This window comes from Boleophthalmus pectinirostris, unplaced genomic scaffold (assembly GCF_026225935.1).
Source record: "Boleophthalmus pectinirostris isolate CB_2022bp ecotype Guang Dong unplaced genomic scaffold, ASM2622593v1 HiC_scaffold_14, whole genome shotgun sequence".
Taxonomy (NCBI): Eukaryota; Metazoa; Chordata; class Actinopteri; order Gobiiformes; family Gobiidae; genus Boleophthalmus; species Boleophthalmus pectinirostris.
In genome coordinates, this window is record NW_026571047.1 from 132,501 (window position 1) to 144,445 (window position 11,945).

General features: G+C 40.0%; 1 protein-coding gene across 1 annotated transcript in view; it reads left to right on the forward strand.

The window, feature by feature from the left end:
* The window catches only part of rsph1 (radial spoke head component 1), a 16,439-nt gene extending 4,701 nt beyond the window's left edge, over window positions 1–11,738 (forward strand). Inside the window, exons 3-8 of the mRNA XM_055150439.1 lie at window positions 808–913; window positions 1,113–1,203; window positions 5,627–5,762; window positions 9,832–9,903; window positions 10,875–10,983; window positions 11,636–11,738. Of these exons, the coding sequence (XP_055006414.1) occupies window positions 808–913; window positions 1,113–1,203; window positions 5,627–5,762; window positions 9,832–9,903; window positions 10,875–10,983; window positions 11,636–11,667 (546 nt within the window). The 3' untranslated portion in view covers window positions 11,668–11,738. The remainder of the gene's footprint in view (window positions 1–807; window positions 914–1,112; window positions 1,204–5,626; window positions 5,763–9,831; window positions 9,904–10,874; window positions 10,984–11,635) is intronic.
* The last annotated feature ends 207 nt before the right edge of the window (window positions 11,739–11,945 follow it).

Consider the following 11,945-nt stretch of genomic DNA (forward strand, 5'->3'; position numbering starts at 1 on the left):
GTCTGAGGCCATGGTTCTCGACCGGAAAAAAGGTGGCTTGCCCTCTCCGGGTGGGTGGGGAGTCTTTGCCTCAAGTGGAGGAGTTCAAGTATCTCGGGGTCTTGTTCACGAGTGAGGGAAGGACGGAACGTGAGATTGACAGGCGGATCGGTGCAGCTTCGGCAGTGATGCGGTCGCTGTATCGGACCGTTGTGGTGAAGATTTACCGGTCAGTCTTCGTTCCTACTCTCACTTATGGTCATGAGCTCTGGGTAGTGACCGAAAGGACGAGATCGCGGATACAAGCGCTTGAAATGGGTTTCCTCCGCAGGGTGGCTGGGCGCTCCCTTAGAGATAGGGTGAGGAGCTCAGTCACACGGGAGGAGCTCGGAGTAGAGCCGCTACTCCTCCACGTCGAGAGTAGCCAGTTGAGGTGGCTCGGGAATCTGTTTCGGATGCCTCCTGGGCGCCTCCCTCGGGAGGTGTTCCGGGCATGTCCCACCGGGAGGAGGCCCCGGGGAAGACCCAGGACACGCTGGAGGGACTATGTCTCTCGGCTGGCCTGCGAACGCCTCGGGGTCCCCCCGGAGGAGCTGGAGGACGTGTCTGGGGTGAAGGAAGTCTGGGAGTCCCTGCTTAGACTGCTGCCCCCGCGACCCGGCCCCGGATAAGCGGACGAAAATGGATGGATGGAAATATTAAGATTTTAAACTTGTCTTTATAAAAACAAAACAAACAAACAGCAAAAAAGACAACAACATCTTAAAAATACAAATTTACATATACACAGAATGGATTTAAAACTATAGTCTTGTGTGTGTTCCTCAGGGCACCTATCACTTCAGGAACGGAGCAAGGTATGTGGGGAACTACTTCCAGAATATGAAACACGGACAGGGCACCTTTCACTACCCAGACGGATCCAAGTATGAAGGTGTGTACTGAAATCAGCCCATAACACGGCCTGACTGTCAATTCAAACTCTAAATGGCAAAATAGAATACATTTGATCAACAATATACTATTTGTACATATTCTCTGTCTAGAAGCCTTCATTCACCTATATCTGGTTAAAATATATTTGGTTAAACATGATTAACGGTAACTTGTGTCTATGTGTCTTTATATGGGAGGTTCTTGGGCTGAGGACCTGAGGCATGGCCATGGGATCTACACCTACCCCAATGGAGACACATACAACGGACAGTGGCACAAGCACTTCAGGTATTTTGTTTTCATTTTGTGATTTTTAAATTTTTTATTTTTGGTGTATATTAAAGTTGCTTTACAGTTGTGTGCATCAATGTGAAACAAAATCTGAACACAATTGATGAAAATGTCAAAAAGTCATGTGATAAAAATATTTATATCTCTGATGTTATAAATGCTATGGAAACATTGAAAGACAACAAGTTTCCTGGTAATGATGGGCTGACCAGCGAATTCTAAAAACACTTTAAAGAAGCTCTAGCTTCATTCCTTGTCCAAGTTTTTTGAAGAAGCTATCACGGAAGGACATTTACCAGCATCACTAAGACAAGGTCTTATTAAACTAATTCCTAAACAAGGATAAATTACATTTAGAAAACTGGAGACCAACCACTCTATTAAATAATAATGACACCAAAATATTTGCCTTAATTTTTGCCAAGAGGCTTAAGTCAGGACTGGAGGGACTTATAGATGAAGAACAGTCAGGTTTTATCACAGGTAGAAGTATAATAAATAACTTCAGACTTGTCTTAGACCTTATGGATTATAATGAGTATATAAAAGAGGACAGTCTTGTTTTATTTGTAGATTTCTATAAAGCTTTTGACACAGTCAATCACCAATTTATGATAAAAAGTCTGGAAACATTTGGCTTTGAAAAACGTTTTATTGCTGCAATTCCAACACTATACAAAGACTGTAATAGTTCTGTCAAAATGTTATATGGAACATCTGCCAGGATAAATATTGAACAAGGAATAAAGCAAGGCTGTCCTGTCAGTCCTTATCTGTTTTTACTTATTGCACAAATGATGGCTACTTACATCAAAAGGTCAGAATTTCGAGGTGTCTCTGCCTTTGACAGGGAATTTTAAATCTCTCAGTTGGCAGACGACACAGCTGTGTTCTTGAACAATCAAAGTGATGTGAGTAATGCTATTCACTGTACGGTATCAGAGATTTCTCAGAGGTGTCTGGGTTCTGTGTAAATTTAGGTAAATCTGTCCTGTCGCTACTTAAAAATCGTGACTACTCTGAAATGTCCAGTGTCCCTGTAAAGAGAACTGTGACTTACCTTGGGGTTACCCTCGATCATAATCAAGAAAACCGCTGCAATCTTAACTTCAACCCAACAGTCAACCAAGTTAAACCAAGGTTCAGTATGTGGCTGATGCCAGACTTATCGATACATGGCAAAGTTCTGTTGGCAAAGGCTGAGAGAATCTCAAGGTCAGTTTACATTTCTCGGGCCCTGAATATGCCCAGGAATATTTGTAAGAAATTAGATAAATTACTCTTCGATTTCATCTGGCGAAATAAGGCCCATTACCTTAAAAAAAATGTAACCTGTAACCAAAAAGGGATATGGAGGACTGGAGGTATTAAGTTCTGAAACTACTAATAATGTGTTTAAAATTAATTGGCTGAGTCCAGTGGTAAAGGAAGAGTTACATTTATGGAATGCAATTCCTAAATGTATATTAAATCAAATTGGATGAGTTGAGTTCTTACTCAAATGCAACTACAAACCGGATAAATTACCTATCAAATTGTCAGACTTCCATAAGCAGACGTGGCTTTCCTGGAGGCTGATCTACAAGCACAGCTTCTCGCCAACCAGCTGCTACATTTGGAATAATGTACGAATTAAGCATCATAATAAATCATTATTTTTTAGAACCTGGTTTGACAACGAGATAGTGTGGGTTAATCAACTGATCAATGCACAAGGACAAATGTTTTCATACAATTAATTTAAAATCATCTATCAGTTTCCAAGTAAACAATCAGAATACATCAAAGTGTGTAAAGCAATACCTAAAGGCACTTTGCATTTGTTGCAGGGATCTCAAATCAGCTCCAGAAAATTAATATCAATCTATATTTGGGAGAGGTCAATATTAAAATTAAAAACATGTTCGAATAAATACATCAGAAATATTATTTAACCTCCAAACAGATGCCCAGCCACTTCATATTGGAACTCATTGCACGAGGAGGTTGACTGGAGCAGGGCGTGGCTGGTTGGCGAGAGGCTCTGGATTTATAATAAAATTAAAGAAGTCAATTTCAAAATTCTCCATAATGTTTACCCAGCCAAATTTTTTTTTAGAAAGATTCAAATTAAAGATTGATTACGACTGTGTTCTGTCGCAGCGAAATAGAAACAAGCACCTGTTTTTGCCAACGTACATACAGTAGAAACATCTGGACCCACATAAAACAACTCATCCAAACCAAAACCAAACACCCGATCAGCCTCCAGGAAAGCGACGTCCTGTTGTATTTCACCAGCTCCTCCATCCCCAAAGATCTCAGGTTCCTCATTCACATTATGCTGGCAAAGTATCATATACACAAAACCAAATGGGCTCAAAATAAACCAAATATCCAGCAATATTTTCAAACAATAAAACAGGTTCAAAACAAAAAGGCAGTTAAAACTTACAATATCTAGAAGAAGTATAGCTGTATTTAATTTATGACATTATGTATATTTTCCACCCCTCACTCCTGCCATAACTGTGAACTGGACTTTGCATTGATGAAACAACTATTCCATATGCACTTTATAATGTATATACCACTGATGTTTTGTCTTGTTGCTATGTTTTCTGCAATAGGAAAAAAAAAAGACTTTCATAGAAGAAAACCATGAGGATTTTGCGTTGATGCGTAACAATCCCATTTGCAATTTATAGTGTATTTACATTTGCTGTTTTGTCATGTTGTTGTTTTTCTGTAATAAAAAAAAAAAACAACAACATAAAAATTAAATGGGGCAGACCTTGTTTCACCGGAAGTGACGTATGTGGCCTTAAAAGCAGCCTTCGGAGGCTGCAGCCCTCGAATACACGCATCAAGAATCTCGGACTTCCGGTCATTGCGCAATGCATACTGGGAAGGATTTTCCAAAAAAGTGAGCATCAAACCGCCATGTTTGTTTTCCCAGTGGGATGCGTCTAATGAGAAAGCCGATCTTTTCTAGTCTTTTGAACCATATCGCTTTTGTTTCTGGTTCTGATATTGTCATATTTTAGTTTTGGGATTCCAACATCATAATTGTGTGGTTGTTGGATCCTAACAGCATAAAACGGCTCGAGAAATGTATTTGTGAACTCCATAAATGCAAAAGGGAATCAGATGTGTGTGACTGCAAACCTCCATTCAAACTGTTTCCCTTCCCAACAGAGTTGAAAAATAGTGAAAGGTGAAGGCGATGGGCAAGACTGATACACAGGAAGGACAAAAAAGGTAATCTTTGACTGCCTAAATCATCTCGAGTTTGCAGTGAACATTTTCTATGTGGAGCGCCAACAAAGCAGGGTCCCGTTTGTTAATCGAGAGGTGCAGGAGACAAACAGACTGAGCTGCACTTTCTTGTTCTTGTGGTTTTACAGCAACATTAAGTCTTGGTCTCTTTGCAGTGGAAGGTGTTTCTTGGTGGTGCCTTTTGCTTTGGCGTTGACTTTTTAAATTCGTAACCGAGGCTGAGTGAGGGATCGGGATTTTGCTTTGATGGCGCTCCACATAGAAAATGTTCACTGCAAACTTGGGATGATTTAGACAGTCCAAGGGTTCCTTTTTCATCCTTCCAGTGGATCAATACTGCCCATCGCCTTCACCTTTCACTATTTTTCAATTCCGTTGGGAAGGGACAGTTTGAACGGAGGTTTGCAGTCACACAGATCTGATTCACTTTTGCATCTATGGAGTTCGCAAACAAATTTCTCAAGCAGTTTTCCGCTGTTATGATCCAACAACCACACAATTACGATGTCCGAATCCCAAAACTAAAATATGACAATATCAGAACCAGAAACAAAAGCGATATGGTTCAAAAGACTAGAAAACATCGACTTTGACAATAGACACATCCCACTGGGAAAACAAACATGGTGGTTTGATGCTCACTTTTTCAGAAAATCCTTCCCAGTATGCATTGCACAATGACCGGAAGTCCGAGATTCTTGATGCGTGTATTGGGACACAGCATGAGTGTTCTACAGAGCCAGTGCAGCATCTCTTAGTATTGATTGCAGCTGATGTCATCAACATTCCCTGGTAGTGTGAAGCTCTCTGCAAGTACAGCTCTCTGAAGATCTGTTACTCAAGTTAGACTTAATCTGAGCTTCAGTTTAAGAGCTGACTTGATTGGAATTACAATGATGAGATGATTTGTCGCCTTTCACATCTGACCTATAACTCCTCCTGGTGACATCACCTGACCTGTTTGCCATGAAGATAGATACATTTAGTACCATACAATATTCCAGGCATCCAGACATCCAGACATGGAGACAAGCATGTGGCAGACTCTCCACCAGAGAAGTTACACAATGAACTTTCTATTCATTCTCATAGATTTCATGTTCTAGTGTAGTATCTCGGTCTTCAGCCTTAAACCAATTGAAAATGATTATATTTCCTGTAGACATGGCCAGGGCACCTATAACTACCAGAACATGGGCTCCAAGTACAAAGGCTCATGGGAAAATGGCAAGATGGAGTCAGAGGGAGAGTACATCCACTCCAACCACAGATACAAGGGACACTTTGTCAAGAATAGTGTAAGTCACACTTCTGATGCAACATACTACTCAACGACTATTATGTGTTAAGCTTAAATGTGAAGCTGTGTGGAGGAGCTTTAAAACATCTTCACTGAAAAACTTTAATCCATCTGACAGAAAACAACAACAGAAAATGTACTTAAAAACGTGTAAGTCACAAGAAATTAGTCAAGAGTAACTGAAAGGGTAACTGTGCGATTTGTAATTAATTAACTGGAAGGACATATGTTCAAATCAACATAAAGCTTTTGTCACTTGTATGGTCACGGTGGGAAGAGAAATGCAATGCACCAGAGGTTTCCGAAAATGTATAGCGGAACGTTGCTCTCGTATCAGAATATTATTTTCTTTTCTTTTTTTCTTTCATCTTCAACTTTTTCTCCTAACCAACTCACCCATTTTTTACCCAGTTAACAATGAAGACAAGTCCTGAAATGTTGCCAACAGTTAAATCTTATTTTATGTTAATTTATTTAATTTGAAATTAATATATTGAATTAAACTTAAAATGTATTAGTTAAATTTATTTTAATTCAATGTATTATTTATTATTTAAATTTATCTTTATTTAATTGTATTTTTTATAAAAAGTTTATATTATATATATTTAATTTAAAATATTAGATTTACTTAAAATTTTATATAATTACTACTAATACTTTATTTTAATTTGAAATTATTATTATTGAAATTTACTTATTTGATTTAAATTAATGTTTTCATGTAAATGTGTGCAAATGTATGTTAAATTATTTAATTTACAATTTATTTATAAAATTATATTTTCATGTAATTAATTTTCCCCCTCCTTGAACCGTCACCTTATCGTGGTAGAGGGGTTTGAGTGCCCGAATGATCCTGGGAGCTATGTTGTCGAGGGCTTCATGCCCCTGGTAGGGTCACCCAAGGCAAACAGGTCCGGGGGGACGGGTCAGACGAAGAACGGTTCAGAAGCCCCACATGATGAGTTCTAATCAGAGGCCAGTTACGTTGCCCGGAATGGCGTCACCGGGGCCCCACCCTGGAGCCAGGCCTGGGGTGGGTGCTCGAAGGCCAGCATCTGGAGGCCGGGCCTTCCCCCACGGGGCCGGGCCGGGCACAGCCCAAACGAGCGACGTGGGGCCACCCTTCTGTGGGCCCACCACCTGCGGGAGGAGCCATATGGGGCCGGTGCAAAGAGATCTGGGCGGCAGTCGAAGGCGGGGGCCTCAGCGACCGGATCTCCAGACATGGAGACTAGCTCTGGGGACATGGAATGTCACCACGCACAGTTTGGGCTCTGGAACCCAACTCCTTGAGAGGGGCTGGACTCTCCATTTCTCTGGCATTGGCTGCGAGGAGCGGCGGCGAGCTGGTGTGGGCCTGCTCATTGCCCCACAGCTCAGCCGCTGTGTGTTGGGGTTTACCCCGGTGAAGGAGAGGGTCGCGTCCCTGTGCCTTCGGGTCGGGGACAGGTCTCTCACTGTGGTGTCGGCCTATGGGCCGAAGAGCAGTGCAGAGTACCCGGCCTTCTTGGAGTCCCTGGGAGGGCTACTAGACAGTGCACCGACCGGGGACTCCGTTGTTCTACTGGGGGACTTCAACGCCCACGTGGGCAACGACAGTGACACTTGGAGAAGGGTGATTGGGAGGAACGGCCTCCCCGATCTGAACCCGAGCAGTGTTTTGTTATTGGACTTCTGTGCTAGTCATGGTTTGTCCATAACAAACACCATGTTCGAGCACAAGGGTGTCCATAAGTGCACGTGGCACCAGGACACCCTAGGCCGGAGGTCGATGATCGACTTTGTAGTCGTGTCATCTGACCTCCGGCCTCGTGTCTTGGACACTCGGGTGAAGAGAGGGGCTGAGCTGTCAACTGATCACCACCTGGTTGTGAGTTGCGTTCGCTGGCGGAGGAGGAAGCCGGAAAGACCTGGCAGGCCCAAGCGTGTAGTGAGGAGACCCTCGCTGGGAACGTCTGGCAGAGCCCTCTGTCAACTCACACCTCCAGGAGGACTTCTCCCGGATTCCGGGGGAGGCTGGAGATATGGAGTCCGAGTGGGCTTCATTCTTGGCCTCTATTGTCGATGCGGCCGCGGAACGTGAGATTGACAGGCGGATTGGTGCAGCGTCTGCAGTGATGCAGTCGCTGTATCGGACCGTTGTGTTGAAGAGGGAGCTGAGTCGAAAGGCGAAGCTCTCGATTTACCGGTCAGTCTTCGTTCCTACTCTCACCTATGGTCATGAACTCTGGGTAATGACCGAAAGGATGAGATCGCGGATACAAGCGCTCAAAATGAGTTTCCTTCGCAGGGTGGCTGGGCGCTCCCTTAGAGATAGGGTGAGGAGCTCAGTCACACGGGAGGAGCTCGGAGTAGAGCCGCTGCTCCTCCACGTCGAGAGGAGCCAGCTGAGGTGGCTCGGGCATCTGTTTCGGATGCCTCCTGGGCGCCTCCCTCTGGAGGTGTTCTGGGCATGTCCCACCGGGAGGAGGCCTGGCCTGGGAATGCCTCGGGGTTCCCCCGGAGGAGCTGGAGGACGTGTCTGGGGTGAAGGAAGTCTGGGAGTCCCTGCTTAGACTGCTGCCCCCGCGACCCGGCCCCGGATAAGCGGACGAAAATGGATGGATGGATGTAATTAATTTATTTAATCTTAATTTGAGGCATTATTTAATATTTGAATTTATTTTATCTGTTAAATGATGCAAATATGTAATTATGGTAATTTATTAAAATTTATGATAAAATACACACATTTACATTAATTTATTTTATTTATTTATTTCATTCTTATCAATTTTTTTAAGTATATTTATGCTAATTTACGTATATTTAATGCAAATTTATGTTTAGTTTCCTTTTTTATCTTATTCTTGTTTTGTTAAATTTATGCAATTTTTGCAGATTTATGGTAATTTATGCAAATTTACATTAATTAAGAGAAAAGAAATAAATTAAATTAAAATTGTATTTAATTATTTTAATTTATTTCATTTAGTATTTTATTTTATTTACCTATGTTAATTTATGCTAACTTATTAATTTATAAAATTTGCATCCATTTATTTTATATATTTTAATTTTATTTAATTACTTACATTTATTTTTGATTTTATTATGTTAATTTATGTAAATGTTGATACTGTATGTTAATTAATGACATTTTTTATTTATTCAAATAATTTAATTTGTTTTCATTTGATTTTGTATTTATTATTTATTTTTAAACTTTTATTTAAATGTTATGCAAATTTATGCAAATTGTCCATTAATTCATTATATATACTTTTATATGATTTTCTTGTATTTAATTAAATGTTATATTATTTAAATTGTATTTAATTACTTTATTTTTTCTTTAATTAATTAATTGTTTCTTTTTATGCATTTTATATGTTAATTTATGCAAATGTGTTTATTTTATATACTTTTTCTATTTTAAGTTCATATCACAGCTTGTATTATTTTCCTAATAGTTCCATTTCACCTCTTCATTTAACCATACCATTACTCGAACAGTAGTAAAGTGACCACTCTGCAGCACCCGTTGAACCATCTCCTGATCCTGAGCAGGATCTTGGTCACGATTACAAGTGTCCACATTTGACAAAGACTTTTTTTTTTATATTTGCAAAGTATCATAGGTGGGCACCTCTGCCTTTGCAAAATGTCTTTATTAATGTGGTAGTGATGGTTTTCAGGTTAACAGCTACCTTTTATCTTCTTCTTTTATTGCAGGGCTGAAATAATTCAAATGATTAATGAGTGTGTGTGAAGTTTAAGAACACAGTGGAGCATTTCCCATATTACCTCATGACATCACAAAGAGAAACAGGGTGTTTTCTGTTTGAGAGAAGGTCTCAGTTGAAATAGGATTTATGTGTTAAACATGTGTGATGGAAACAAAATACAACTCCAGTTATGTTTGTGATGAGGAAACAACTTTATAACAGAAAATACTGTAGGATTGGCTGTTTAATAGTTGGTCTAAAGTTGCTCTATGTACATGAAATCGCTCATATCTTTTTGGTGACTACTCTTGCAATTATCCTTCTACAATCTGATTAAATTGTGTGACATTGCAGCCTTCAGGCCCAGGGAAGTACGTGTTTGACCTGGGGTGTGAGCAGCATGGTGAATTCATACCAGTGGAGCAGGTAAGTCTGGCTCTAGTACGTAAGTCCTACACATGTAAGAAACATACTGTACATTTGGGTGATATACATACATATAGATATATACACATACATTTGTGAGTTCATCTTTCTACAAAGCCATTTTCAAGCCTCCCAGAGAAAATGGTGAAGTTGTTGACTAACTAATTTATTGGTGGTTTTCAGAGTCTAGAATGTGATGATATCATACTCTCAGATGGGCTCATGAGAGAAATTTCCCTATTAATTACATTGTACTTTGCCATGAATCTAAAAGATAAATCTATACATATTTAACCTGAGGATTTCTGTTAGTGATTAGACCCAATACTTTACATTACAATAGAATTTTGCATTTTAACAATATTTGTTTTAGCTGCCCCCATCTGTTTAAAAGCAAGATGAATAGACTCTGATTAACGGTACACAGATCTAACTAATGTGGAAACTATAAAGTTTGAAAGAACCAGGAGAATCCTCACATGTTGAATTGGATCATTATAATAGATGATGATGTCGGACTAGACCATAACATGTTGAACCCTGTTGAACACAGCCAGCTCATGTGGAGGAGGACAGTAGAAGCAGGAAGTCCCTGAAGTCTCCGTACCCTGACTCCACTCATGGTGTGGTGGAGGTGATGCATCTGAGCATGCTCTGTGCTGCTGAAATGCTGTGTTATTGGTGCATGGCTTGGTTTTAAAGATGCACTGTGTAACTTTCTGGGTGAATATATTGTTTTTACAACAATCAGACAACATATCCACAATCCCAGGCTGCCTAACCTCCCTCACCTGCCTGTGCATGTGCCTTTTTTGCCTGGGCCAGGAAATAACACCACGTGCAATCATACCGTGTCCTTGACTGTTGATCTCGCTGCATGTTCTGTTTACATGGATGTGATTGTCCTTCACTTTTGACCCTCTGGTCATTGTACATGTTGTGACTGCCCTGTGTGCCCTGTGCTCGTTCAGGAGCAGAAGGAGGAGTGGGGTAAGATGAGCCAAACCACTAATGTCAAATGGATCCCGAAGTACGTCAGTGGTGCTCCCTCTTATGGCTCTCCTCTGAGGAACTCATCAGGTAAACTACATCCAGCACTCAGTCATGATGCAAGACTGATCAAGAACACAAGTATAGGAGGAAGTAAAGCCCCCTTCAGTTGAAAATAGCTGAGATAAATACATTTTCAGTGCTATCATGAATAACTGAAAACATATGACGCAGTGTTGTCTTGATACTAACATATCAAACTTAATTTCAGTTGGAAAGACTTACCATAACAATGTTGATACTACAGTGATACAAAATCTACTGGACACAGGGATTTTATTCATTTAATTAAATTTTATTTGTGTTTGTATTGATGTTGATGTTTGTATTGTATCATGTGTATTTTGTTTGTTCTTCTCATTATTGAATTTAAGTATTAATTAGCAGGCTATTTTTGCAATGCTTTATTCCCTGAACAAATAATAATTCCAAAAGTTGCAAGTATTTGATTATTTATTTATTATTAATTCTTGCACTTTGGCAGAGCAGCTCTGAATTTCATTATACTATTGTATAATGACAATAAAGGCTTTCTATTCTATTCTATTCTATTCTATTCTATTCTGAAAGGGCTAGTATCTTCTAGAACAGTAGCTCGAGAGCACAGTGAATGCAGTAGGATAATAGACATACATGAATTCTGTAGTATAATGTGACAGTTGTGTTTGGTTTCTTTCCTCAGCTTTGAAGAGAGATGTGGCTGCAGCAGAATAATACACTGTCCAGTTTATAAGAAAATCTGCCTGTTTCAAAGTATGTTTGTAATGACACTGGCTTGTTTTGTTTGTTTGTGGATTGTTTTATTAAATTGCATTGTACAAATAAAGGCCCCTGTTGTTTTGTGTGATAGATTGTGGACATTTTGAGTAAGACACTACTTTTCCATCACTCTGCACTTTTGGCACAATTACTACACATAGGCATTACTCAATAGTGCACTACACACTTTATTTTTGCAGGAAAACTAAACAAATTTGTACTATATATGTGTG